Source organism: Dendropsophus ebraccatus, chromosome 2 (assembly GCF_027789765.1).
Source record: "Dendropsophus ebraccatus isolate aDenEbr1 chromosome 2, aDenEbr1.pat, whole genome shotgun sequence".
Lineage (NCBI taxonomy): Eukaryota > Metazoa > Chordata > Amphibia > Anura > Hylidae > Dendropsophus > Dendropsophus ebraccatus.
The window spans coordinates 40,815,690-40,843,665 of NC_091455.1; the positions used below are offsets into that span (position 1 = coordinate 40,815,690).

Here is a 27,976-nt window from a genome sequence, read left to right on the forward strand (position 1 = left end):
CAGATGACTCAGGTTGCTCAGCTCTGATTGGCCACCAACTGGAGGTTCAGGGACCTGGAACCAGCGGGAAATTCAAACGGAGACAGAATCCGGAGGGATGGTAAATGTAAAAACTATGTTTATGATTGATTGATTGATGATTTTTTTTTTTTTCATCAGCGCCGGAGAGAAATGATTCCCCATCACTTAGTACAGAGCTTCATACTTCATTTTTATTTTAGGCAGAATCAATAATTAATGACCATCATCTTAAAAATAATCTAATATACATCAGGTTTATTCAGCAGATCAATACAATAAGGTCTTTATACAGTATACTGTACACGGCGTATATACAGGGCAAGCGTCAGCATGTACCTGGACTTTATTGGAATTGCTTACCGGGACACAAGCTATTTTTAATACACAGTCCATCATATATATATATTTACTAACAGGGTGATATTTCACTATCCGGGATATTGAGTATCCTGCTCGGTTCATTAGCAATGCCTATTATAGTCAATGAAGAAAGGTCTATTAGAAAGAAATATCCACTGCAGCTTGTATTGATCCTCTTCCAGTGAAATGAGTCTTGTCTGACCATGTGCATAGATGAAATATGGGGAGAAATGGCTTAGGGCTTGTGTGTCTGGTCTTTGCATGTAGATCTGACAACTCTGGCTTCGAGAGGTTGAGGCGCTCTGTGATTTTCTAATATGAAGTTTGGATCTTCATTCTCTGAAGTACAGAGTAAGCCACGAAAATGGTTGAGCTGGGGACAAAGATGGAAGGATAAGGATGTTATACATATGGAGTATTGTGTTGGCCTAGAGATATACGTGATATATCCGGTAATAGACCAGTGCCATGCGCTGGACCCGGACGGCGGTTCAAAAAAAGGACTGCAGCATCGGCATCCCCGAGCCAGTCCTGGTCTGTTCATGTAAAAAATGCAGAGCAATGTACCGAGTAGTATATTCGCTTTAAAGAAAAATGCAATAAAACAGGTATAGTAAGTGAAAGATTCTTTAGGAAAATTCCTGAAAACTGACAGCCAGAGGATATAATGGACATTGTCCTGTCTCCAATTTTTAAACCTGATGCTATACCTATGAACAACTCACATAACGTTTACTGTATTGTTCCAGCTATAAATTTGCAGAAATTCAGAGCTGAACTTGGCTGAACAAGAAGATCACTGTAGGTGTATGGAAAACCCCTGAACCCTGATATATCAGTACTAATCCGTATGCAAAGTAGGAAAGGAGCCTATTCTCTGGCGTTACCTATTGGAGGATGTGTTCCTAAAGCAATGTATTACCTAGATTTTCTTTTACTGTTTACAGCCAGATATAGATACATGTTCTTTTATTCTAATTTGTTTCTATTTTCTTTTTGTACATTGTTATGGTGCTGGCATCTTACTGAGCTGTTTTAAGAGCATTTAGTGATATCTCCAAACCCTATTATTTGAATAGAGCAAGTTTGTAAGCATGCTCAGTGACCTCTGTGACCTATGTATCGGTCATATTACAGAAGAGAGGGAAACTGAGCTCCCTATTGTATTCTGTATATACCAGTGTCACCTATTGCTGTAATTCTGTATAGATCACTTCCTAGTTTCCTCCTCATCATTACAGACAAAATGGGAAGTCTCAGCTTACTTTTAGGCTTAGTGGTCGGAATGTATACTGCATAAAGATGAGCGAACCTCAAGCATGCTCGAGTTCATCCGAACCCGAGCATTCGGCATTTGATTAGCGGTGGCTGCTGAAGTTGGATAAAGCCCTAAGGCTATGTGGAAAACATGGATATAGTCATTGGCTGTATCCATGTTTTCCAGACAACCTTAGAGCTTTATCCAAGTTCAGCAGCCCTAGCTAATCAAATGCCAAATGATCGGGTTCGGATGAACTAAAGCATGCTCGAGGTTAGCTCATCTCTAATACTGCAATATTTTAAGATTTTTATGATAAATAGATTTGAAATAAAAACTTGGACTAAATAATTGGGTATTTTCTGATGACACTTTCCCTTTAAAGAGTCTTGAAACATGACTGAAGAAAAATAGAATTTCTCCCAGATCTGTAGACAGACATGGCAGGGTTCTTGAGTAGCTTCTAGAGGCTACTTTGCATATTCTTCTCAGAAGTGGATTTTGCATACGGTCTATTCAACCTCCCACACCTTTTGGCACCTACTGGAGGACATGTCCCTTAGCAACAAAGTATAACCAAACTTTTGTCATGCATAATGAAGACAATGGCAGCTATGAGGACAATCACAGCAATGAAGACAATGGCAGCAACGGTCCACTTCTCAGAATCTTCCCAGTCACTACTTTTCATTGTCTCCCTATAATATTTATAGTTTGGGGTCTGAGTAATAGATACAATTCAAAAAGGTTTAGGTGCAGAGCATTGATCTAAATAATGAGTTTGTATTTCACACCTGCTCAGAGCTTATAGGTATCGCCTCCTGGAAGATAATCCATGTCACACATTCAGAGTAAGGACTTGTTGTCAGGGACCCTTGATACGTCCAGTAGTTTCGGTCATTTGGCAGCAAATTTGAAAGATCGAATTGCGTGAATGGACATTCTTTATTCTGAAAATAAATATAATATATGGTTATTAAATGTTTTTTAATAATACTCATAAAAGAAGATATTATAATAATTTTCTAATAAAGATACATGTTAAGGTTATGTTCACACAACATATATTTTCTTTTAATCATGGTCGTTGTTGCAAATTGCAACACCGGCCATGATTAATAAAAAATGTATGTTGCATTGAAGTCAGAGCAATCCCGTCCGGAGTGTATACACATAGGGCGACATGTATCATCCGGCGTATGGATGATTTTCGTCGGAAAGTGGCGATTTGCGTATTTTTTTATTCGCAAATGGCCGATTTGCGAATAAAATATTTGCAAATCGGCACTTTCCGCCGGAGGGGGGGCGGGGAGGGGGGGCCAAAAGATACGCCGAAAACCTACTCCAGTCCTCAGCTGGCGTAGGTTTTCGGCGGTGCGCACCAGAGCGCACAGGATTTATGTAGAGGCAGTCCGCCTCTACATAAATCCCCGTAGCGCCGGAGATGCGGGGACATTTATAAGTCCGGCATAAAAAACACCGGACTTAATAAATGTCCCCCATAGTATATACTCCGGCTGGGATTCCTAGTATAGTAGAAATAGAGGGTCTGGAACATGGAACTCACAGAGGGGAAGGGGAAACACAAATCGAGGAAGGGGGTACAATACACGATCTTTCTCCAATGCCTCCTCCTCTACTCCTATTGTGCCTTTTTTGGACAGGGGTCCACTACCACCCACACAGGGTTAAAACACATAGAGACTCCAGCTGATAACCAAATTATTAATTTATCACATCATAAATTGTCAGGAGCAGAGACCTCCCTTCTGTTGAAAGGACTATCCTTTATCCCCACCAACAGAAGGGATACCTTCGGTTGGATTAAAGATCTTCACTTGTTTAGTAGGTCACTCAGGTGGAAGAAGTTCTTCCTGTTGAGAAATCAACGGATCCATCAGGATCCGACTTTGGATATGCTTGACTTTGCCAATATCGACACGCTGTCTTCCCTCCTTAATGAACAACATAGGACTCCGGGGACTGGCCCCTTCACTGATCTTAGACCTAAGAGCACGAGAATGCCACCAGTGGGGGACCATGATGTTATTGACGCATTCTTACAGGTCGTCATACAGGCCATCGAACGACTGGACACTAGCCCCCCTAATGTTGGACACAATTTGTCCTTTGAGGAGAGAAAGGCCCTGGTATCCTTGGAGAGAGACAGGTCCTTGGTCATCAAACCCTCGGATAAAGGGGGCAACTTGGTGATCATGGACCACAATGATTATGTCACTATGTGCCAACAGGTCCTCAAGGATAGGTCTAACTACACATTGTTACGGTCTGATCCTACCCCAGTATTTCAAAAGGAGCTCAAGAATATCTTGGACCAAGCTAAAAACAATAAACTCATCGATCAGAATGAGTTTAATTTTATGTACCCGATCTCCCCACAGGTGGCAACCTTCTATGGACTTCCTAAGGTCCATAAGGGACTGACACCCTTAAAGTGCCGCCCCATTGTCTCAGGTGTTGACAATCTAACCCAGAATGTAGGGATATACCTGGATAAAATTCTCAGGCCGTTTGTTCTCTCTTTACCATCTTACCTGCGTGATACCACTGACTTGTTGCTGCGCACTCAGGATGTTATCCTAGAACAACACCATCTGCTCTGCTCCATAGATGTAGAGGCCCTTTACAGCTCCATTCATCATGAACTAGGACTGAAAGCGGTGGGTCATTTCCTAAGTAGCAGGAGTACCCATGATAGACCACATAACTTATTTATTTTACAACTCTTGGAATTTGTTCTAACCAAGAACTATTTCCTTTTTGCTTCCCATATCTTCCACCAGCTCAGGGGCACTGCAATGGGCGCCCCTGTGGCGCCTACTTACGCAAATTTGTTCCTGGGCTGGTGGGAGGAAGCTATGGTCTTTGGTGATCACTTATTGGAATACCAGCAGCATATACAATTATGGGCTAGGTATATTGACGACGTGGCAGTAATCTGGTCAGGCACGCGCAGCGAGTTCGTGGATTTCATGCAGTGCCTCAATACCAATGACATTGGGATGAGGTTTACTTATGAAATCCAGGAACAAGAATTGTGTTTCCTGGATGTTACCCTTAAGAGAGGGGCTGATGGTAGGCTTAATACGGCCATCTATCGAAAACCCACGGCCGGTAATTGCCTGTTACGGTGGGACAGCTATCACCCACAACCACTTCGCCGAGGTATCCCGAAGGGGCAATACCTCAGGGCTCGGCGTAACTGTTCCTCCCCAATTGCGTTTGAACAAGAAGCAGATACGCTGTATAAGCGTTTCCGCGATCGTGGTTACCCTAACCATGTACTCAAAACGGCCTACAAGGAGGCCAAGCAACGAGATAGACGGACGTTACTGGTACCTAGGGACACACCAACAGAGGGACTGTCTAAAACGAGAATCATAGGGACCTATGACTCATCAGCGACCGAGATCAGGGACATACTCAATCGCTTTTGGCCAATCCTTAAATCTGACCCTGTGGTTTCCCAACTAGTGGATGACAGACCGGCTGTCACCTACAGACGGGGTAGAAATTTAGGCGATCGTTTGGTGCATAGTCACTATTCCCCTCCATCTACGCACATGTGGCTGAGACAGGCCCGAATGGAGGGTACCTATAAATGTGGGGCCTGTAAGGCCTGTAAGTATATTCTGCAGGTTCGTTCTTTCCATGGGGCAGATGGGAAGCATTACACGAATCGAGAGTTCGCTAATTGCAAGACCTCTGGGGTCATATACTTGGCAAGCTGCCCTTGCCCCCTTCAGTATGTCGGCAAAACGAAGCGGGAACTACGCAGACGTATACTAGAACATATGGGAGACATCTCCCACAGTCGAGATAAACCTCTTGCTAAACACATGCGATTGGTCCACCGAGTTGACCCATGGACGGTCAAGTTCCAGGTGATTGAGGTACTACGACCCTCACCCAGGGGGGGTGATCTGGATAAACGCCTTCTCCAAAAGGAGGCCCAGTGGATTTACAGACTTGGGACTGTGAGTCCAAGGGGCCTCAATGAAGCACTTGTGTTTTCATCATTCATTGGTTAAAAATGCCCTTATTGTGTGCTCTTGGTGACTGTTTTTTGGTTATTGACATCATATTATGTATCTTTAGTGGCTTTATCAGCCCAGGAATGCAACCCCATATAATTGTATTTATACCATATGTTCTCGCTACCCATCACATTATTCTATATGTGGGTGAATGGTGTATGTTGGGCTATGACTGTTTTCTCTTTATATTTCATTCATCATGAATTACTAGTTATACTTTAGTTACTATATATTTTTCTTTTTATATATATATATTTTTTTTTTTTTTTTTTTTTTTTTTTTCTGTAAGTTGTGGGCTATTAACATAACTTGCCTTTGCCCTTATATATACTATGAGGTATTTGCATTGGTAAATATCCTCATACACATCATCAGTGGCATCTCTGACACTTTCGGCGTCCTATGGAAGCTTCTGTAGGCTGGTAAGTGGCGCTTGTGCGCCCTCTATACAAGCAGAGGCTATTTAACATTTAGTCAGGACTGTAGCGGAGTCACGTGACCGCATCTGGGTCACGTGACCGCATCAACCTAGTCATGTGACCACATCTAGGTCACATGACCGCACCAACACACTAGCCTTTACCCGGAAGTAATACCACTATCACTGGTATATAAGCCTGGCCTGCCTCTGATTCAGTGTCACCCTCTCATCGTGGGGTGAACATGGACCTTCGCAGGCAGCACAACTTCAGTCCATCTGTATAGCTAAGTACAACTATTTGCTATATTCATCCGTTTATTTATTTGGGGTTATTCTTTTGTTCTCCTTTGTTATCTCCTTAATTGCTGTCACCATATTGAGTACGAATCATTTACCACTATATTGTGTTGTACCATTCCTAAGAGGTCCATGTATTTGTTATGATGAAAGGATATCCCTCACAGCAGGAATTGGTTTAAGCACATCCTTTTGGAGTGCTATATGTGTTCCCTGATGAATCCATCCACAATTGGGATGGCTGAAACGCGTCGGAACGAACACAGCTTTTGATATAGGCGCTGTGTAGGAACAAGCACAGCTTATATATAATAGGTACTGTGTATATAATATGATATTTCTTGCTGGTTGTTTTTAAGGTGGTTTTGAGTATACACCGTTTTTTCACTCTTTTCTGTCTTCTGTGCTTCTTGTTTCCTACTGGGCACGTGCAATAAGGAAGGGACTGTCACCGTGGTTGGGGCCACCCTGTTAAGGAGGTGGGTTCCCCAAAAGGCAGGGCAAGAGGTTATTAGGGCAGAGAGCAGGGCGCACCACTACTCTCCTCTCCTTTTCTCCCTGACTCTTTAATTGTATCCTAGGTGTTTTGACACCGGGCCATTAGTCCCTAAGTATTAGCATCCCTTTGGGAACGTGGGATATCTCCCCTATGTCTACATTTGCCCTGTAGGTTACCTCACTGTATATAGAGCACATTAGTGTATGTCTTTTTGTTGTTAGTGTGGACCTTTTTGCTACAATTTTTAATGAATTATTAAAAGTTAAGTATTAGTTAGTCCTAAGTGGTCCCCATACGCCGGTGATTTTTCTAGTTTGTCTTGACCACTGGACCTTACGCTACTATGGTGTAACGGCACCTGTATTTCCGTTATTTGGATTTTCATGGGATTCCTAGCGGCCTCAGGAAAAATTGTCATGTCAGATTTTTGCAGTCGCTATTCATTGAATTGCTCCGGACGCACTTTCCCATTGTGTGGTATGGTGAACTGGGATGCGGGCACATCCGAATGCGCCCCCATCCCAATTCAACAGAAATTAAGTTAATCCAGCTGGTATTTCACTGACACCGGCCATTCTGTGACACAGCCGGTGTCTTACTGTTTGTCTTGCTGCTGGGGAAGGCTGGGTCCACACTGCGTTTTCAGCATACGTTTAACAGATCCGTTTTTTTTAACAGACAAAAAAATAGTGTCAGCAGCGTTTTTGTGTCCTTAAAAAAAACGGATCCGTTTTGATCCGTTTTTTGTTTTTTTATAATGGGAGTCAATGGAAAAACGGATTAAAACAGATGCACACAAATGCATCCGTTTTTCATCCGTTTTTTGCAAAAAAAGGATGAAAAAAACGGATTGCAAAAACGCAGTGTAGGACAAAAATGCTGTGTAGGACTTCAGAAGTACCTGTCAATAGTAAGAATACAAAAAATATCTAGAACCCTGGTGATGACTTATGTATTGTTTACACCATTAAAAATTATTTGGGCGCATACCTTTGTTTTTACATGGTCCAGATTATCGATAATATATTGAATGACTGGATTTGTTTCTCCAATCTGTAAAAACACAAAGAATTTATTGCATTTATTGCACTTAGATAATATTTATTATGGAGAACTATGTGACCGATAAGACAAACTTACCTATGACCTATATAGAGGAGATTATAAATTATACTGATTAAGTAAACCTGAGGTCACTAAACAGAAGATTTTACCTATATCTGCCTATGCTAACTTAAAGGGGTTGGCCATGTTATAGTAAAATTGCTTAGTATACAGTATAAGTAAGTGTATTGACTGCACTTACTAACAGCAGCTCCCTGTGTACCTCATAGAGCTATAATCAGACTCGCCTCTTCCAGGCTGTGCTGCCCTCCTCGATGGTGATCCTGTCCATAAGATGGCCGACATAGAGGAGCATGTGACCATGTCCTGCCCCCCCAGTGTTCACCACTGAGCCTGTACATGCCTATGGAGGACACTGGTGGGCAGGGGCGTAGCTAATGTCTCCTGGGCCCTGGTGCGAGAGGTCAACTTGCCCCCCCCCCCTTCACGACCAAGTGATGCTACTGTTAGGTGTATATGTGTATATATATATATATATATATATATGTACCGCAAGACAGATATTACCAATAACACCAGCAGGAAGAGAAGGAAGAGAAAGGAATAGGAATAGGAAGAGAAAATATTATCACCATATATATTACCGCAATACTGTTACTGACCAAATCCTGTATACTGAGACCAATATTACCAATAATACCAGTATTCAAGGGGGAAATATTACCACCACACCTCAACCACTACCATCACCACTATATTGTTACTGACCAAATCCAGTATACTAAGACCAATAAAAACAGTACCGGATAACAAGTAACAAATATTACCACCACATACCGACTAACACTGCCACATACCGACTAACACCGCCACATACTGACTAATACCACCACATACTGACTAACACCACCGCTGCTACTGAATAAGATCCACTGTACACAGATCACTATCACCTCATACAGTCATATAGAGGTAGCCCCAGCTCCACACAGGTTGTATACACCATATAAATTACAGTGCAGTTATATCAGGTGACTCACAGGGGACGTCTTCTCTGATCGGAGTTCTTCCCTTTTCATTTTCTTCTTCTGCATCTGCCCTGGGCTGTTATGAGAACTTCTCCGAGCCATGAATCCACAGAATCTGCCAGACAGACATATTAGGCTCCTTATTCTGGCACCATCCTCATCTCTCTACACACTGCACATCTGTAATGGCCCCTTTACACCCTCATTTAGTGGGTAGCCCTGACACTATGTGACCCCCCCTTATAGTATATATAGATGGCCCCCACTGCATGTTGCCCCCTTATAGATGGCCCCCTCTGCCCCTTCCCTTATAGATGGCCTTCTCTCCCCCCTCCCCTTATAGATGGCCCCCTCTCTCCCCCCATTATAGATGGCCCCCTCTTCCCCATCCCTTATAGATGGCCCCCTCCTCTCCCCCCTTATGGATGCCTCCCTCTCCCTCTCCCCCCTCCCCTTATAGATGGCCCCCTCTGTCCCCCATTATAGATGCCCCCTATCCCCCCTTATAGATGATCCCCTCTCCCCCCTCCCCTTATAGATGGCCCCCTCCCCTTATAGATGGCCCCCTCTCCCCCTCCCTTATAGATACCCCCCTCCCCTTATAGATGGCCCCCTCTCCCCCTCCCCTTATAGATGGCCCCCTCTCCCACTCCCCTTATAGATGGCCCCCTCTCCCCCTCCCCTTATAGATGGCCCCCTCTCCCCCTCCCCTTATAGATGGCCCCCTCTCCCACTCCCCTTATAGATGGCCCCCCTCTCCCCCCTTATAGATGCCCCCTCTCCCCCCATTATAGATGGCCCCTTCTTCTCCCCCCCCCCTTATAGATGCCCCCCTCTCCCCCCCTTATGGATGCCCCCCTCTCCCCCCATTATAGATGGCCCCCTCTTTCCTCTATGCTAAGCAGAATAAAAAAAACCAAAAAACACAAACTCACCTAACAACCCGCTCCCCCGGCGATCCTCTCCTTCAGGCTTGTCTGTGCCCCCGGCTGATGCGCGGCTGCCGGGGGGGGCCCCGTCCTATCCCCGGCAGCGCCGCGCATCAGTGAACTCCCTATGTGCCGGGGCTGGGACTTCCAGCACAGAAAGCGTCTCTGACGTGTGCTTCCTGTACCGGAAGTCAGGGCCCCAGGTGGCACAGGGAGTTCACTAATGCGCGGCGCTGCCGGGGATAGGACGGGACACCCCCGGCAGCCGCACATCAGCCGGGGGCACGGACGAGCCTGCTCTTGTGATCGCAAGCAAAGCAATGCTTGCGGTCACAAGAGTGATTTATGGGGGGAGCAGAGCAGTGGCAAGGGGGGGGCCCTCGCTGGCCCCCCCTCGTGGCGGGCCAGGTCGCAGCAGCGACCGCTGCGACCCTGGTATTTACGCCATTGCTGGTGGGACGGGGCATGGTCCCATGCTCCTCCATGTTGGCCATCTTATAGACAGAAACACTACAGAGCAGGGCAGCCCAGGAGTCCAGCAGTCTAGCCCAGGAGTGGCACGCCTCCGCTCCCACCACTCTCCACTCAAAGAATTGACATGTTAATCCTCTGAGCGGAGAGCGACGGAAGCGGAAGCACGCCAGCCATCCCATAGAGACACTGTGTGACATTGAGGAGGGCGGGATTCTGCGGCAGGGAGCTCCACAGTGGAATTCCGCCTATTTTGTTCAGTGTGAACATACACTAAGTTGGTATAATAGAGAGTACCTTCAATAGCACACCTATCACAGCCACACCATCCAGATGCTTCACCGCCTCATCAAAGGAAGGATACTTCTGGCCATTCCAGTGCACTATATGCAACTGCAAAAGAGAACAAAAAGATAGATTTTTATATATAATTCATCATTTCAATAATCCAAATACACAACACACTGCACAAAATACATAAAGACTAAATAAAGGTTTAAATATGCTTAAATAGTGCCTCTCAGATATATTTTTATCATCACAATTGTTTTTCTTTATTAGAGAAATGACTATTTACAAACAACTATTGTTTTTGAATTCTTCATCACGTTAAGTCGGAAAAACATTGATTACTGTAATAAGATACCTGACACCATAGTAGTTATTGTACACTGCATCCCCAGCAACCATTCTTTTGCGTCAGTCTATTATTGTATCTGAAGCAACCAGCGTGCATTTTGAAACTAAATTTTTTACTCTCCCATCCTGCTGACTTCTGCTTCCGATGTTATGTCTGTGTTTTCCCTTTGACACTTTCTTGACCTGTCAAAGCACTGCAGACTTAGGGGCGTATTACACGGCTCGATCAGCAATGTAAACGAGCGCCGATCACAGCTATTATACAGCTCGACTATCATGCAGCAAGGGTTTTATACATAGGCTATGTTCACACTACGTAAAAGTACGGCCGTTGTTGCCATCGGCAACAGCCTATTGTTCTATGGGATCCCAGCCAGAGTGTATACACATTGTATAGGCTCCGGCCGGGATCCCTTGCGGTGCGGTGTCAGTTTTCTGCGGCCGCAATTCAGTGAATTGCGGCCGTAGGAAACTCTGTCAATTCACACAATGAAGCGAGCGGCTCCGGCCGCTTGCTTCATTCGGTACTATGAATCCGGCTCAGCAAGACCTGCTGAGCCGGATTCTAAAGTGACAGGCCGCTCAGCCAGCTGGCCACGGCACTGTCCCATCTCAACCGGTGATTGGCTGAGCGGCCTGTCACTTCAGAGACTGGCTCTGAAGTTCCACTACCGGCTGCGGGCATCAGGCAGAAGTCATGAAGATACCAGGGAAAGGACAGAACCACCAGGAAGCATGGACAGGTATGTATATACTTTATTATTTTCTTTACACAGTCATCAGTTGATGATTTTAGGCAAGGACCAAAAGACAAAATCAGCTCATGAATTTCTTTGGCTGATTATTGTTTGAGTGATGATTGTCCGAATTGGCCTGAATTAGCAGATTACCGCTCCGTGTAATAAGGCCCTTAGCCTATATTCCCACACCATAAAATAATGGTAAAATGCGACAAAATTTTGAGATCTGTCATCTGTCATCATATATCCCCATTAGGGATGAGAGAACTTTTGAAAAGTTAAAACCTAAAACGAACCTTGCTGTAACGGCTGAATAATTGCAGCTACAATAGTGGGAGTGTGATAGGGTATAGTTTCCTTTAGTTGCAGTTGCTATTACAATGAAAAAAGTGGAAAAAAATTTAAGTGCAAAAATAGTGAAAAAAAATTAGCCAAGGTGTAAGGGATTACACAGGACATAGGACACAAAGTTCCTTGGACCCAGTAGGGTGGAAAACAGACATTTGACAGTGGAACCAGCAGCAGTAATAGTACTGTATTTGACCCAGTGTAGAGGAGGGGGAGGAGGAAGCAGTAGCACTTGATTGCAAACAGCCCAGTATGGTTGAAAAGAGACTATTGGAGGAGGCAGCACCAATTGATTGCAACAAGCCCAGTATGATAGGGAACAGACTATTTGAGGAGGAGGCAGTACCTTATTGCACCAAGCCCAGTATGATTGAGAACAGACTATTTGAGGAGGAGGGAGTACTTGACTGCACCCAGGCCAGTATGATTGCGAACAGACTATTCATGGAGGAGGATGTTCAGCCTTGGAGTGGTGGCCTGGGATTCCTCGCTGATGATGTTGTTCACCGCACTTTCCAGAATACGGACGAGTGGAATGATGTCCTTGATGCCTGCTCACAGAGTTGGGTCCTCAAAAGGGATCAACAATTGGCAGGACATGTTCGAAGAAACCTGTGCACTATGAGGTTTATTACATGCAGCCCTCCCTGCTGCACTGCAGAGACAATGTTCCTCCCTTTGTGGGGTACAACACTTCCCACCGTTAGTTGACCTTGGGTCAGCCATTCATATATCTCCTACCTGATGGTCCGGAGGAGCTCCTGCCCACTGTGGCTTCGTTCACCGAGGCTCACAAAATGTAGGACAGCCTGAGAGCACCGGGCCTGACATCGTTGGTAAGACACCGGGGCAGGTTGGACTGCAGTTTGGACTTGTGTTGTTGCAGCTAAACGGGGTTCTTCTATTTTTTTTTAACCTGATTGTAAAGATATGAACTGATTTTCTCTTAATAAATTCGATAAGCTTGAACACTGAAGTTGCTTTCATGTGTCTTGGTTAACACTCACAGACAGCTGTCACATTACATTTTTGATTCGGCAGCACCCAGGTATATCTGAGGAGACTAATTTAAGGGTGATGGCACACATCTTAATATTCACAGAAAACCAGGATACAAGTGATTCTAGGAGTAATAATCCCTTGTATAATGGTCTATTCTGTAACAAAAGTACAATTTTGCGTCGCGGTTGTTATTTTTACCAGATTTGTAACAAACTTTCTCAAAGTTCGGTCCCGAACTGAACTTTTCCCAAAGTTCGTAACGAAACTGGTTCGCTCATTCCTAATCCCCCATATAAAATCAATCTACAGATCCTGATACTGGGTTACCTCTTATTCTGTTATGCTTGCAGTCAAGGGGTTCTACTTCAATAGATACTTCTACATACAGACAATAATTTTTCCTATAAACTGGGCTGAATTATACATGAGGCAAAGGAGATGTTGGCCTCTGTGCTGCCCTGCAGGAAAGGAAGATGGCTCCTCAGCAAAACAATATATATATATATATATATATATATATATATATATATATATATATATATTGTAGGGATCTTCCCGGGGGATGGTGTGTTTGGACACAGTTCACAGCAGACTTAGACTTGTAAAATAACAGCTTGGCGTTTATTTGCAGCATAAACAGTCCATCAAACAAAACACAGCAGCACCGTGCTTACAGAATAAAACAAACAAAAAGATCTTGCCCGTCTGGGCGCTTACTAACAAGTTGGCTCACCTATCTGACACTTATCACAGTGCGTCTTTCACCTGGCTACCGCAGGGTATATATATGCTCCAGCAGCGTCTGTATTCCTTGCTCCCAGGAGAATCAGCATGCAGGCTGTTCACCCCTGGCTGAGAGACAACACTGGATCCTCTGCAGGGCTTTACCTTGTGAGGCTGATTAGGGTCACAGCTCACCTGATCCCAAAACCTGACCTGGATCGGGGGGAAGGGAATGGCAAGTCCCACTACCAAAAACCTACCTGCCATTCCATGTAAGTCCAGGCCCGGCAATAATAAATAATAGCTCAGCAGCATAACACTGCTGAGCAACAGATCCCTCCTGGACTCACCATCTCACACTATGAAGTAACCTAGGTGAGATGTACCTCCCCTCGAACACTTCACCTGTGACATGTCTACAATATATATATATATATATATATATATATATATATATATATATATATATATAGCGAACAGTGAATGTATGTATATATCATATTTAGAATTTAATGGTGTTTCTATGTAAGGAGCCCTCCCCCTAGTGGCAGTTGTATGTAAGTGTTTTCTTTGGCTCACTATAATTACAGGACTATTGATAACAAAATTGTATTCCTCTAATAATCTATGACATCATCTTACCTCTGCAGGATATTCTTGCCCATCTATTACATGTTCAGAGCCATCTTTGTCAGAAGCCCCCCAGTGAAAATGGATCTGACGTAAGCGGTAATAACCAGTCAATGGTCCATCGCTTACAACTAAAAAACAAAAGGACGGTAGTCAAACGTTCTGTATAAAGACATTATCCAGGAGCTGAGCACTGAGCTCTGTGGTGCAATGCCTCTGAATAGTGTATACTGTAATATTGGGATAAATATAAGCCGACATTTATCCCAATATAATATCCCGCACCAAACTAATTACTGACAGAGCAAGGAGGGTTGTTGATTTCTGTTCCTGCTGTGTCATGACACAACCCTTTCTGTGTGCTGGGAGGGGTTGTGTCTGTACGAAAGTAAAAGCAGCCATAAATAGGAACAGCTTTTATTAATGTATAATACGGACATGGAGAGAAGGAGTTGCTGCACCTCACACCTATGGCTGACACCAATGCCTCTCGGCTACATTTAAAAACCAACGCCAGGATGTTGGTATATAATTTGATCAAACCATATTGCCTCATGTACCACGTGCATGTCCTCTGGTTAACATGAGTCCCCACACTAACTCCACACTGTGTCGGTCAGCGACCACCAACCCCGCAAATCGTGCTCAAGCAGGAAAGGGGGGCCATAGAATGGCCCTGCAACCCCAATGTCACAGGACCAAACCCCAAGGGCCCCCCCAAAACCCAGCAGGCACCACCGGCGGAGAAAGCTGCCACCAAGCAAAACAAGTGTGAACACGGTCTTACTACTCATCATTCCTGCAGGTAGAATGGGAAGAATAGGAGGTACACAGGTGCACAGGTGCTTCCTGCTGATTGGGGTCACATGGGTCTTACCAGGAGGAGTGCTAACTGCTCAGAAAATGGATAAAAATAAAATACAGACATGGCGTTGGTTTTTAAATGTAGCCGAGAAGCATTAGTGTCAGCCATAGGTGTGAGATGCAGCAGCTCCTTTCTCTCCATGTCGTATATTATTAACGTATGTTTTATTACGTCTATGTTTAATTTCCTAGAGGACCCCTGCAGTCATTGTAGAAATGAACAGGATACAATGATTGTAGAGTGCTGTGGGAACGCATTAGTTAAAGGGGTTATCCAGCGCTACAAAACCATGGCCAATTTTCCCCCTCTCTTGTCTCCAGTTCAGGTGTGGTTTGCAAATAAGCTCCATTTACTTCAATGGAACTGAGTTTGAAACCCCACCCAATCTGGAGACGAGAGGGGGAAAAGTGGCCATGTTTTTGTACCGTTGGATAACCCCTTTAAATACTCCCAGGAGCGCTACGTAGTCACAATATCACTGAAAGGTATTGCTCAATATTCTGAACTTCTACTTCTACAAAAAGTAACATCTGTTGTTCACCAAATAACAACCGCAAATAAATAGCTTGAACAACAGCCATCATTGAATACACTATATATGTATTGGGCGGCCGTCATTCTATTGACTTCAATGCAGATAATTATAATTCGGTGATAATGGACGTTATTTTAAATTTATTTAGTAGCTGTCTTTTCTCTTTTTTACATGAGAAACATAGTATGAACATAGCCCTAGTGTGATCTATCTGAAGATATATAACTACGTGTTTTGTAAATGTTCATGTGCAGTTGATTTGTTGTCTATGCGGATTAAATTGAACATATAGGCACCTTCCTCCCCCCCCCCCCCCCCCCCCCCCCCCCCCCCCCCCCCCCCCCCCCCCCCCCCGACTGCTAGTACCCTTGCATTGCCAGCAGCTATGTCCGGTCCTGGGGTCCGCTTGAACTGGTACTTGCGTAAAAAAAGAACTGCGGTTTTGGGGGTTGCCAGTGTCTATGGATTCGCTTTAAAGCGACTCGGTACCCACAATCTGCCTCCCACAAACCGCTTGTACCTTTGGATTGCTGTTTTTAATCCAAGATCTGTCCTGGGGTCCGTTCGGCAGGAGATGTAGTTATTATCCTAAAAAAGAAACTTTTAAACTTGCAGCCCAGTGTCAAACTGGCGTGGCCTAGAGCACCCATGCCTTAGGATTGCAACACCCCTCCGTCCCTCCTCCCTGCCCTCCTTATCACTAGGAATGGCCCTACAACAATTTCTCCTATTCATAACCTGTCTGAACACTGCACATGAGCTGGATCGTTAAGGCACCTGTGCTGTGTTCAGGTGATGAATAGGAAACATTCTGCCCGGCGTTCCTAGTGATGAGGAGAGACGGAGAGGCGGTGCAATCCTAGGGCACACACACACTCTAGGCCACGCCAATTTGACACAGGGCTGCAAGTTTAAAAGTTTTTTTTTAGTACAATAACTGCATCACCTGTGGAACGGACCCCAGGACAGATCTTGGATTAAAAGCGGCTATCCGAAGATACAAGTGGTTTTCGGTGGGGTCAGATTGTGGGTGCAGAGTCACTTTAAGGCTATGCTCTCACTCTGGTAAAATGACGTACGTTTTTATTGGATGGCCGTCACTTATCTACATATGACAAAAATAACGGCTGCTATTTGGCGTTAAATGACGACTGCCCAATAAAAACCAAACTCATTTTGACAGTGTGTGAACATAGCCTAATACATAGCTTAGGGTATTTTATACACTAACTTTATACACAAGTTATATTTCTCTTTCTTGATCTGAAATACACAAATGGATATGGACACTTTTCTCATTCCAGGGATACAAAATAGATCTTTTGATCAGGATAGTAATGTATCTTGCCACAAAATGATGAGTGCTAAAGTTCTTTTTTTTCCCCAGGAAATTCTTTTTAACCAAATTGATTCTAATCATGACAGCAAACAGTCTGAGCCTCAATTAGATTAAAATGTATGGCTATGGCTCCTTACATGTACTGTATAAACTGTTCTTGAGAATGTTGGCTTTAAGTATAACTTTTTTAATCATTAGTAAAGTCCATGCCTGGAAAAATTCAGGCCATCATAAAAAACCAAGATTAAGCAACCATGTTCTAGCTGGGATTTTTTTATGCAGATGATTACATCATTTTCTTCCTCTTCCTGATCTGGAAAAACACATACCATTGACTAAAATAATTTGCTTAAACCTATTAGAGGTGTGCTTTATGTAGTGGTGATTCCATAAGATTTGGCAGGTATTCTGTACTATGCACATTACAAAGTATTGATGAGTAATACCATTACCTAAGGCTAAACCTAAGAGGAAACTCTCGTGGCTGCTAAGGATGCAATAGTCTCTACTCAATCACATAAAGTTATTCAGGTACCAGAGAGAACCGAGTACAGCGCTCTTTCGGCTTACTCAGCTCTTTCCGGCAGCTCCATGGGAATGAATAGACCTGCGGATCACCTGTGGTACCCATGGCTATTCTATTCATATTGGAGAAGTTAGGGTCCGGTACAGAGATCGGCCATGGGGTACAGAGGTCGGATCCCCCGTGATCACTCACTTTTCCTCTATCATGGTTGCCATTTGTAATAGGCGATGCAGACCTCCTGACCTGACCTTTTCCATGACTGAAATTGACTACACTGCCTTGGTAACAATGACATACCATAGCTGAAGGTCATCTATTGTGGCTTATTAGCCTTGTCGGCTCATTATTTACTCTCCACTAACAACACACTGACCTTGTTTCTTGGTATTGCGCTAAGGTGTCAAGGTCAAACAAACCAAAAATAAAGTGCCCTAAAGGTAGGTAATCTGGATGGTTCAAATACCAAAACAATTTTATAAGGGCCAAAAGCCCAGATCACATCCAGTAAACCTACCACTAAGTAAAACGTAACTTTTAATAACTTTCAAATAGAAATAATAAGTATAAAGTTGTGCTCATTAAAATCACAGAGCTTCCATAACCTTCTACAGTGAATCAACCTATATCTGTATAGTCATAGTAGCTGCAGACTACTGACTACCTCGTAGTATATTACTATCTAACTGGGCTATGAAAGCAATGAATTTAAAATCAACCGCACAGCCCCTCAACTAGTTTCACCCACACATGGGCTTCATCAGGAGGAGGGCTTATGTGAGGGCGGCGCCCACTAAAGGGCCTTATTTATAGTACTCCCCATTGACATCATCAAGAAGCGACGTATCTATTCAATATAAACACTGCTATAGGACCTTTGTGATCATGTGGTCATCAATAGCCTATCAACTAATGCCATGTCAGACGCCGTGTGTCCATTTCCAGTCTGGAGTGGACCCGGAAGTGATGTGGACTAGGTTAGGACGTCATGTGAGCGCCAGAGGGGCGTGACTACTTGTATAGGAAATGGACACACGGCGTCTGACATGGCATTAGTTGATAGGCTATTGATGACCACATGATCACAAAGGTCCTATAGCAGTGTTTATATTGAATAGATACGTCGCTTCTTGATGATGTCAATGGGGAGTACTATAAATAAGGCCCTTTAGTGGGCGCCGCCCTCACATAAGCCCTCCTCCTGATGAAGCCCATGTGTGGGTGAAACTAGTTGAGGGGCTGTGCGGTTGATTTTAAATTCATTGCTTTCATAGCCCAGTTAGATAGTAATATACTACGAGGTAGTCAGTAGTCTGCAGCTACTATGACTATACAGATATAGGTTGATTCACTGTAGAAGGTTATGGAAGCTCTGTGATTTTAATGAGCACAACTTTATACTTATTATTTCTATTTGAAAGTTATTAAAAGTTACGTTTTACTTAGTGGTAGGTTTACTGGATGTGATCTGGGCTTTTGGCCCTTATAAAATTGTTAAGGTGTCAAGGTGTCTTCAAAACTCCAGGTCACCCCCTGCAGAGCATCTCCCCAGGCACATATCATCTGCTCCAGACCATCAATGTTCTTATCATGGACAAAATATTACTGCCTCTAACCCACCCAAACCCCAGCCCAGACCAAGGGCTTCAGACCAGGTCCTCCAGCTGTTGCAAAACTACAAGTCCCATCATGCCTGGACAGCCAAAGCTTTAGCATGCCTGGACAGCCAAAGCTCGCTCGCCTCCGCTCCCGCCTCTCTCCGCGCAAAGAATTGACATGTCAGTTCTTTGCGCAGAGAGGGGCTGAAGTGGAGGTGCACAAGCCCTCTCATAGACAGGCTATGGCACACTGAGGCAGGCGGGATTTTGCGGCGGATAGTTCCGCTGCAGAATTCCGCCACATTTACTCAGTGTGAACATACCCTAACTGAGCATATGAGAATCCATATATACATTACATTTACAGTATATGCGCTATGGGGGGAGATTTATCAAACTGGTGTAAAGTAGAATTGGCTCAGTTGCCCATAACAACCAATCAGATTCCACTTTTCATTCCTCATAGATTCTTTGAAAAATGAAAGGTGGAATCTGATTGGTTGATAAATCTGCCCCTATAAGTCAATAACTAACAGCATTAGCATAACGTACCTGACTTATCATTGGTGTCTTCAAACTCCACATTAAAACAGTGACCCACGTTAACAAGTCTTCGTGATGATTTAGGATCATAGGAGATATACAGAGGCTTTAAAGTGGAGTCAAATCTGACTTTTTTTGTACAAATATTAATCGGGGACTGACGAGGCCGGCATCGTCCATGGCGTGAGGTAGACACACCCATTTCTGGGCTTTTTCCTGAAAAGTATTAACAACAATAATATAGTGATGAATGGATTTTTGATGCATTGTTTTCTATGTGGTATTTAGGTATAATTAACCCTAGAAGTGCTGAACATTATTATAAACCAATGCATACATAGAGTTGTGTAAAGCAGGGAGATTTCTGTAATGCCTGTGTGAAAGTTTTCTAAAGCAGGGTATTTGAGTAATACAGCCAGCCCAATCTCTGTAATGCCTGTGTGAAGAACATTCAGACCATGTGGAATTTTATAGTTGTCCAATAAGGAGGAAGCAATGGGTTTCATGCTGCAGAGTATGCATTCCATAGTTTTTTCTCACAGTCATCTGCTCGAAATACTCAGGCACAATCAATATTACTGTCATAGACATTTGCACTTCGAGGAGGACTATTCTGTCTCTATAAATAAGACTATTTAGATGTAATAACATAGATCAGCACATAAACTGAATGCCAGCATTCAAATGACCCGATGGTTTGAAATATGCAAATGTGGTTGTGGAAGCATCCTGCCACATGCCACGTTTTTGATGGGGAAAGACAGCCAGGTGGCAACTAGCGCAACGAGCGCCACCCACCTGCAATAACTCAAGCAACTTTAAACAAATACAGTCAATGCCTGCACACAATGATGCTCTTGCAAAGAATTTTCTCTGGTACATGATCCAAACACACCAGGATCAAGCTTCCTTATGGTGCATTTACACAGACAGATTTATCTGACAGATTTTTAAATCCAAAGCCAGGAACAGACTATAAACAGAGAACAGGTCATAAAAGAAAGACTGAGATTTCTCCTCTTTCTAAATCCATTCCTTGCTTTGGCTTCAAAAATCTGTCAGATAAATCTCTCTGTGTAAAGGCACCTTTACTTAAAGGGGTTATCCATCGCTACCAAAACATGGCCACTTTTCCCCCTACTGTTGTCTCCAGTTTAGGTGTGGTTTGCAATTAAGCTCCATTTACTTCAATGGAACTGAGTTTCAAAACCCCACCCAATCTGGAGATAACAGTAGGGGGAAAGTGGCCATGTTTTTGTAGCGATGGATAACCCCTTTAACACAGTCTTTGCATGAGTCTCCTGGACCCCACACAGCAGAGCAACACTGAGCACAGGTGCATCACCTTGACAGGCATAGAATTGGAACTGCAATGGTGGTAAGTACGTCTCCTTCAGCAGCAGTAGTTTTTCTCACAGCACCAAGAAGTGCATCAGTACTCTCATTATGAAGGTTATGCTGCTCACATCACAAGGTAAACAATACAAAGCAAAACCCAAACTGGTATAACATAGCAGCAGGCAAAGAACTAAAACTTAATAGGGGCCTTAGGTACTACATGTGTTGCTCTATGGTAGCTGTGTAGGAGACCATAAGAAAGCATGAAGTGGTGCTTTAAAATGTTTCTTTTTGATTTATATAGAATTTATTAATAACAAGGTTGAATTCTAATTGTTTTAGGCTATGTTCACACTACGTATATTTCAGTCAGTATTGTGGTCCTCATATTGCAACCAAAACCAGGAGTGGATTGAAAACACAGAAAGGATCTGTTCACACAATGTTGAAATTGAGTGGATGGCCGCCATATAACAGTAAATAACTGCCATTATTTTAATATAACAGCCGTTGTTTTATAATAACAGCAAATATTTGCCATTATATGGCGGCCATCCACTCAATTACAACATTGTGTGAACAAATCCTTTCTGTGTATTCAATCCACTCCTGGTTTTGGTTGCAATATGAGAACCACAATATTGACTGAAATATATGTAGTGTGAACCCAGCCTGAAGCTGCAGAAAATCCTCACTTCCTGGTCTACTTTGTCCATGAACTAATAATGCCCCTAGAGGTACCCCCATACACTAATAATGCCCCCAGAGATGCCCCCATGAGTTAATAATGCCCCCAGAGGTGCCCCCATGAACTAATAATGCCCCAGAGGTGCCCCCATATACTAATAATGCCCACAGAGGTGCCCCCATATACTAATAATGCCCCCAGAGGTGCCCCCATATACTAATAATGCCCCCAGAGGTGCCCCCATGAACTAATAATGCCCCCAGAGGTACCCCCATATACTAATAATGCCCCCAGAGGTGCCCCCATGAGCTAATAATGCCCCCAGAGGTGCCCCCATATACTAATAAAGCCCCCAGAGGTGCCCCAATGAACTAATAATGCCCCCAGAGGTGCCCCCATGAACTAATAATGCCCCCAGAGGTGCCCCCATGAACTAATAATGCCCCCAGAGGTGCCCCCATGAACTAATAATGCCCCCAGAGGTGCCCCCATATACTAATAATGCCCCCAGAGGTGCCCCCATGAACTAATAATGCCCCCGGAGGTGCCCCCATGAACTAATAATGCCCCCAGAGGTGCCCCCCATGAACTAATAATGCCCCCAGAGGTGCCCCCATATACTAATAATGCCCCCAGAGGTGCATATACTAATAATGCCCCCAGAGGTGCCCCCATACACTAATAATGCCCCCATACACTAATAATGCCCCCAGAGGTGCCCCCATATACTAATAATGCCCCCAGAGGTGCCCCCATATACTTATAATGCCCCCAGAGGTGCCCCTAAAAAAACAAACATCCTACTCACCTAATCCGCGCTGTGCAGGCAGCAGCTCTTCCTCCTCTTCGGGCTCCATCTTGCGAGCCGCAGGGACGGGACTTCCGGCAGGCGTGATGACGTCACATCATCACGCCTGCCGGAGAGGTCACGGCCCGGCCTCCCATAGGCTGCTGGTATGAAGTGCCGGCAGCCTATGGGAGAGAATACAGGAGTAGGACGCTGCCAGGTCCTGCTCCTGTATTCTGATCGCTTTAATGTTCCGCCCGCTCAATGTGCGGGCGGAACATCAAAGCGATCAGTGCATCCCGAGAAGCTGCGGCCGCAGCTTCTCGGGATGCTCAAAAACAGGTGGCAAGGGGGGCCGTGCGGGCCCCCCTAGCGTAGCTGACGGGGGGCGGCGGCCGGCTGGCCCCTCCCCATGTCTCTTAGAGTCCGGGCCCCATACAGCAGTACCAGTTGTACTGCCCTATCGGCGGCCCTGGTGGTAAGTACGTCTCCTTCAGCAGCAGTAGTTTTTCTCACAGCACCAAGAAGTGCATCAGTACTCTCATTATGAAGGTTATGCTGCTCACATCACAAGGTAAACAATACAAAGCAAAACCCAAACTGGTATAACATAGCAGCAGGCAAAGAACTAAAACTTAATAGGGGCCTTAGGTACTACATGTGTTGCTCTATGGTAGCTGTGTAGGAAACCATAAGAAAGCATGAAGTGGTGCTTTAAAATGTTTCTTTTTGATTTATATAGAATTTATTAATGAATTCTAATTGTTTAAAGGAAAAGGGTGTATTTACAATTGTTGGTAGAGTTGCATCTGTATATACCACACAGCCAAAAACTGCATTGCCAATCCACAGAATATAACCCATCAACACTGTCAGTGCCCCCTTACACCTCTAGATTCATTAACATAAACCCCTAGAATCATAGGAGATTGGCACACTGGAGATCCAACTGTGTAAAGAATCCCGGACATGCAGACGTTGATTCGCAAGATTGGAAGTGATCTCATGAAGGATGATAGGGGTTGCGGTGAACATACAACAAAGCTTTATTTAGACATTGGGGGAAATTTATCAAACTGGTGTAAAGTATAATTGTCTTAGTTGCCCCTAGCAACCAATCAGATTCCACCTTTCATTCCTCACAGATTCTTTGAAAAATGAAAGATGGAATCTGATTGGTTGCTAGGGGCAACTAAGACAATTTTACTTTACACCAGTTTGATAAATTTCCCCCAATGTGTTTTGGGGAATACCCTTGAAACATATTGTCCAAATAAAGCCTTGTTATGCCAGTCTCCTCTGATCTCCTACCAGGTTCCCCAATACTGTGAAAGGGCCGCTGACGGCTATACAGGTTTACTGTGCATGTACACATACAGGATCTGCAGGTCATTTGATGGTGCAGATTTGCTTTGAATCTGCGCCATCAAATCTGCTGCAGATCCTGTACGTGTGAACGCACCCTTATTACTGACAGCTAAGCTCTAGCCACTATACACCTCTACCTTTACCTCTGCAGTATCATGTTATGTGCGCCATTTAGTGTCTTCTTTCTTTCTAGTGCATCCTCTAAAATTATGGCCATTACTACAGAATAATGCAGATATCTGTACAAATAATGAACTTTACTTAGATAATCAAGGGCTATCAAGGATTTGACTTGAATTTAGCAATTTATCTAATAAGGTTTTCAGTCTAATTCACCAACCACAGTTACATGCACACACAAGTTATTTAGCAATGGAGGGATAATGAATTGGATAATGAAGGGGAACTAATTGTATAATTGCAGCAATGATTTAGCCTTTGAGGAATGTGCTGAGTACAGTCATCGTAATTCAGTAAACCATGTGCTCTTTACAGAATTATAAGGTTATTTACTGTCCCTGGGATTTCTTCCATGTTAATAAGGAGTGACAGGTGAAACAAGTAAATCAGTGTCTACTATGCTGTTTTTACTACTCAGCAATACGTGACTAAATAAAATACATAATACATAGCATCCTGTTCTACATTGGTCCAGTTCACCATGCTTGGCGCATCTTCCCATAAACTGGAAGATAGGAAGTCAACATACACACAGTCACCTATCATAGCAGAATATTTCAGCCTTGCACAATAACTGGGCAAATAACAATCCATATATACATTACATTTACAGTATATGCACTATAAGTCAATAACTAAAAGCAGTAACATAACATTCCTGTCTACAAACTCCACATCAGTGTGCTGATTTTACTACTTGGCTTTAGAGAGTTTGTGTGATACGTGACCAAATAAGATTAGAATTTTTTTTATTCAAGTGCCTATAACCTTCTATTACATTAATGATCTACCTGAGAAACCTTTTAGGATATAAAGTCTAGGATAAAATATAATGCTCTGCGCTGTTTTATTAGCCTCATTCATATCCAGGCTGCACATACACAGGAAGTTTTGTCTATGCTGTGTTCTCTATGGGGTAGTTAAATAGAAAAATACAAGACACAAAGAAAGAGTGCACCCCACTAATATAAACATAATAGGTCAATAGTTCAAATATTTTATAAAGTCAGTATTAAAAACCCCACACAAAAAAAAATTGTGATAGCACATAATTCATAAGCTCCATATTAAAAATGATGTATCCACTAAGTGTATGTAGTAAAGTGATAAAGTGCAAAAACAATGTAAACTTTCCTTATCCATGATAATGCAATTTAATAGCCAATTAATAATATAGTAATCAATACAATCCACAGTTTAAACTGTGGAAATTGCAGTTCAATGTTCCCAAATGTAAAATGATGCACTTTGGGAGAAGGAATCCTCTATCTGAGTATCACAGTGGCAGTTCTGTGTTGGCAAAGACTTCAGAAGAGAAGGATTTAGAGGCAGTGATATCTGACAGCCTTAAAATGAGTCACTAGTGCAACCAGGCAGTGGGGAAAACTAATGGTATGCTGGGCTGTATAGCTAGAGGTATAACCAGTAGGAAGAGGGAGATTGTGATCCCGCTGTATAGAGCTCTGGTGAGACCACATCTTGAACACTGTGTCCAGTTCTGGAGACCTCACTTACATAAAGAATATTGATAAAATAGAACGGGTCCAAAGACGGCTACAAAAATGGTGGAGGGTGTGAGGCATAAACCATATCAGGAAAGACTTAAGGATTTGAATCTGTATAGTGTGAAGAAAAGAAGGAAAAGGGGGGACATGATCGAAACCTTTGTTACAGGACTAAATAAGGTTCAGGAGGAAAGCGTTTTTAGAAAAGAACTGAGCTCAAGAACAAGAGGACACGGTGAGAGGTTAGTTGAGGGAAAGATCAAAAGCAACGTGAGAATACTTAACTGAAAGAGTAGTCGATGCTTCGAACAAACTTCCAGCAGATGTGGTTGGTTAATCTACAATAACTGAATGTTAACCTGCCTGGAATAAACATATATCTGTACTAAGATAAAAAAAAAGGGAAATACTAAAAGGGCAGCCTAGGTGGCCAGGTGGTCTTTTTCTGCCGACAATCCTCTATCTTTCTATGCTTCTTCTGCCTTATGAGCAAGGACAGCTTTGAGTTGCATTTTGACATGTTTGTAGTTAAAGGGGAGCGTACAGTAATTACTTTGTATTTACTGTACTGATTATTTTGTGCTCCTCTTCTCTCTTTTTCAATCCAACCAGCAACTAAAATAAGTTGCATTGTGAGGTAACTATACAGTAGCCAGAGCTGAAGTATCTCATTGGCTATTATGAAGATATAGGGAATTAGAGATTTGAGATATGATGTGCCCCCACCCACCCACCAATGATTGACAGATCTCTCCCTATGCACAGTGATAAGAATAAACCTGTCACTCATTAGCGGGTAGGCTAGTAATGAATATCTGTGACTCTTTCTCTTGCTGTCTGCATCACAGTAAAGGACTTAGCAACAGTGTGTTCTTTCTGCTCCCAGAACAAGCACTCCTAGCAATGACCTTCTAAGTCACTCTATCCTTGGCTTTTCACTATATGTCTGACATATATTTTCCAAAATGCAGATGCATGCACCCCTTAGTGACTGGCCTATTTTGGGCCTTAAAGTGACTCTGTACCCACAATCTGCCCCCCCCCCCCCAAACCACTTGTTGGGGGGGGGGGCAGCGGCAATTAATGGGTTAAACTACCCGGAAGGGACAGTTTTCTGCTTCAGGTACTTACAGTGGGAGTCCAGCTGATCTCCTGACAGCTGATCTCCCGGGATGCGGACACAGGAGTGCGGCATTTACTTATTCCAATAGGTCACTAAAAAGGCGGATGTATCAGAATAAGGCCCACTTCTAAGGTCAGTAAAAAGGTGTATTAGCAGTCATTAAGGGGTTAAGGGGGTTATCCAGCGAAAATCTTTTTCTTTCAAAACAACTGGTTTCAAATAATTATATAGATTTGTATTTTACTTCTATTTAAAAATCTAAAGTCTTCCCATACTTATCAGCTGCTGTATGTTTTGTTTTGTTTCCAGTCTGACACAGTGCTCTCTGCTGCCTCCTCTATCCGTGTCAGGAACTGTCCAGAGCAGGAAAGGTTTTCTGTGATGATTTGCTACTGTTGTGAACAGTTCCTGTCTGGGACAGAGATCTCAGCAGAGAGCACTGTGTCAGACTGGAAAGAATACACCACTTCCTGCAGGACATACAGCAGCTGATAAGTACTGGAAGACTTGAGATTTTTAAATAGAAGTAAATTACAAATCTATATAACTTTCTGAAACCAGTTGATTTAAACGAAAAAGATTTTCGCTGGATAACCTCTTTAACTGTTTAGGACAACTAGGTGAACAGGGTATGCTAGCAACATGTTGCCTTTACCTGGTTTGTAAAAGAATTAACACATCCATTGGAGTTCCATTTAATCATTGACTCGCAGTGTTATGTTATATTCCAGGGACTGGATTAATAAAATCCCACCTAATGTACTTATCGTTAGCAGGGAACCGCAATGTGCATAGTATTGGCAGTTCTCCAATACTGCACCACTGCTCCTAGAACTACTGAAGATATAGAAAATAACATTGCACAGGAATGACTAAACCTTATTGGCGTTTAGTTAAAAAAAATAAAATAAAAATAAGTAAAGCAGCTTTTTCACTAGTCATCCCTCCAGACCATTATCCTCTTCAGCTTCCTGCAATAGCCATGCATCAGATATTGCTATATATATAATATCATGATTTTATTTATACTCACAGCTGGCACGTCTGATCACTTCTCCGTCTCTTCTTCTATGAACCATCCGGTCATTGCTACTC

The 27,976-nt window shown here is 43.4% G+C and overlaps 1 protein-coding gene across 2 annotated transcripts; it reads right to left on the reverse strand.

Annotated features, from left to right (window-relative positions):
* Positions 1 to 202: 202 nt before the first annotated feature.
* LOC138783133 (carbonic anhydrase 13-like) lies at positions 203 to 27,970 on the reverse strand. 2 transcript variants are annotated; one of them, XM_069957420.1, is made up of 7 exons: positions 27,915 to 27,970; positions 19,902 to 20,108; positions 14,502 to 14,620; positions 10,705 to 10,800; positions 7,905 to 7,967; positions 2,434 to 2,589; positions 203 to 754 (listed from the first exon to the last, which is right to left on the reverse strand). In XM_069957420.1, exons 2-7 carry the CDS (start codon positions 20,092 to 20,094, stop codon positions 617 to 619), a joined length of 765 nt encoding a protein of 254 aa, XP_069813521.1. In that variant the 5' UTR covers positions 20,095 to 20,108; positions 27,915 to 27,970; the 3' UTR covers positions 203 to 616. The 2 variants fall into 2 exon arrangements, with proteins under 2 accessions (XP_069813521.1, XP_069813523.1); XM_069957422.1 differs by lacking the exon at positions 7,905 to 7,967.
* Positions 27,971 to 27,976: the final 6 nt, after the last annotated feature.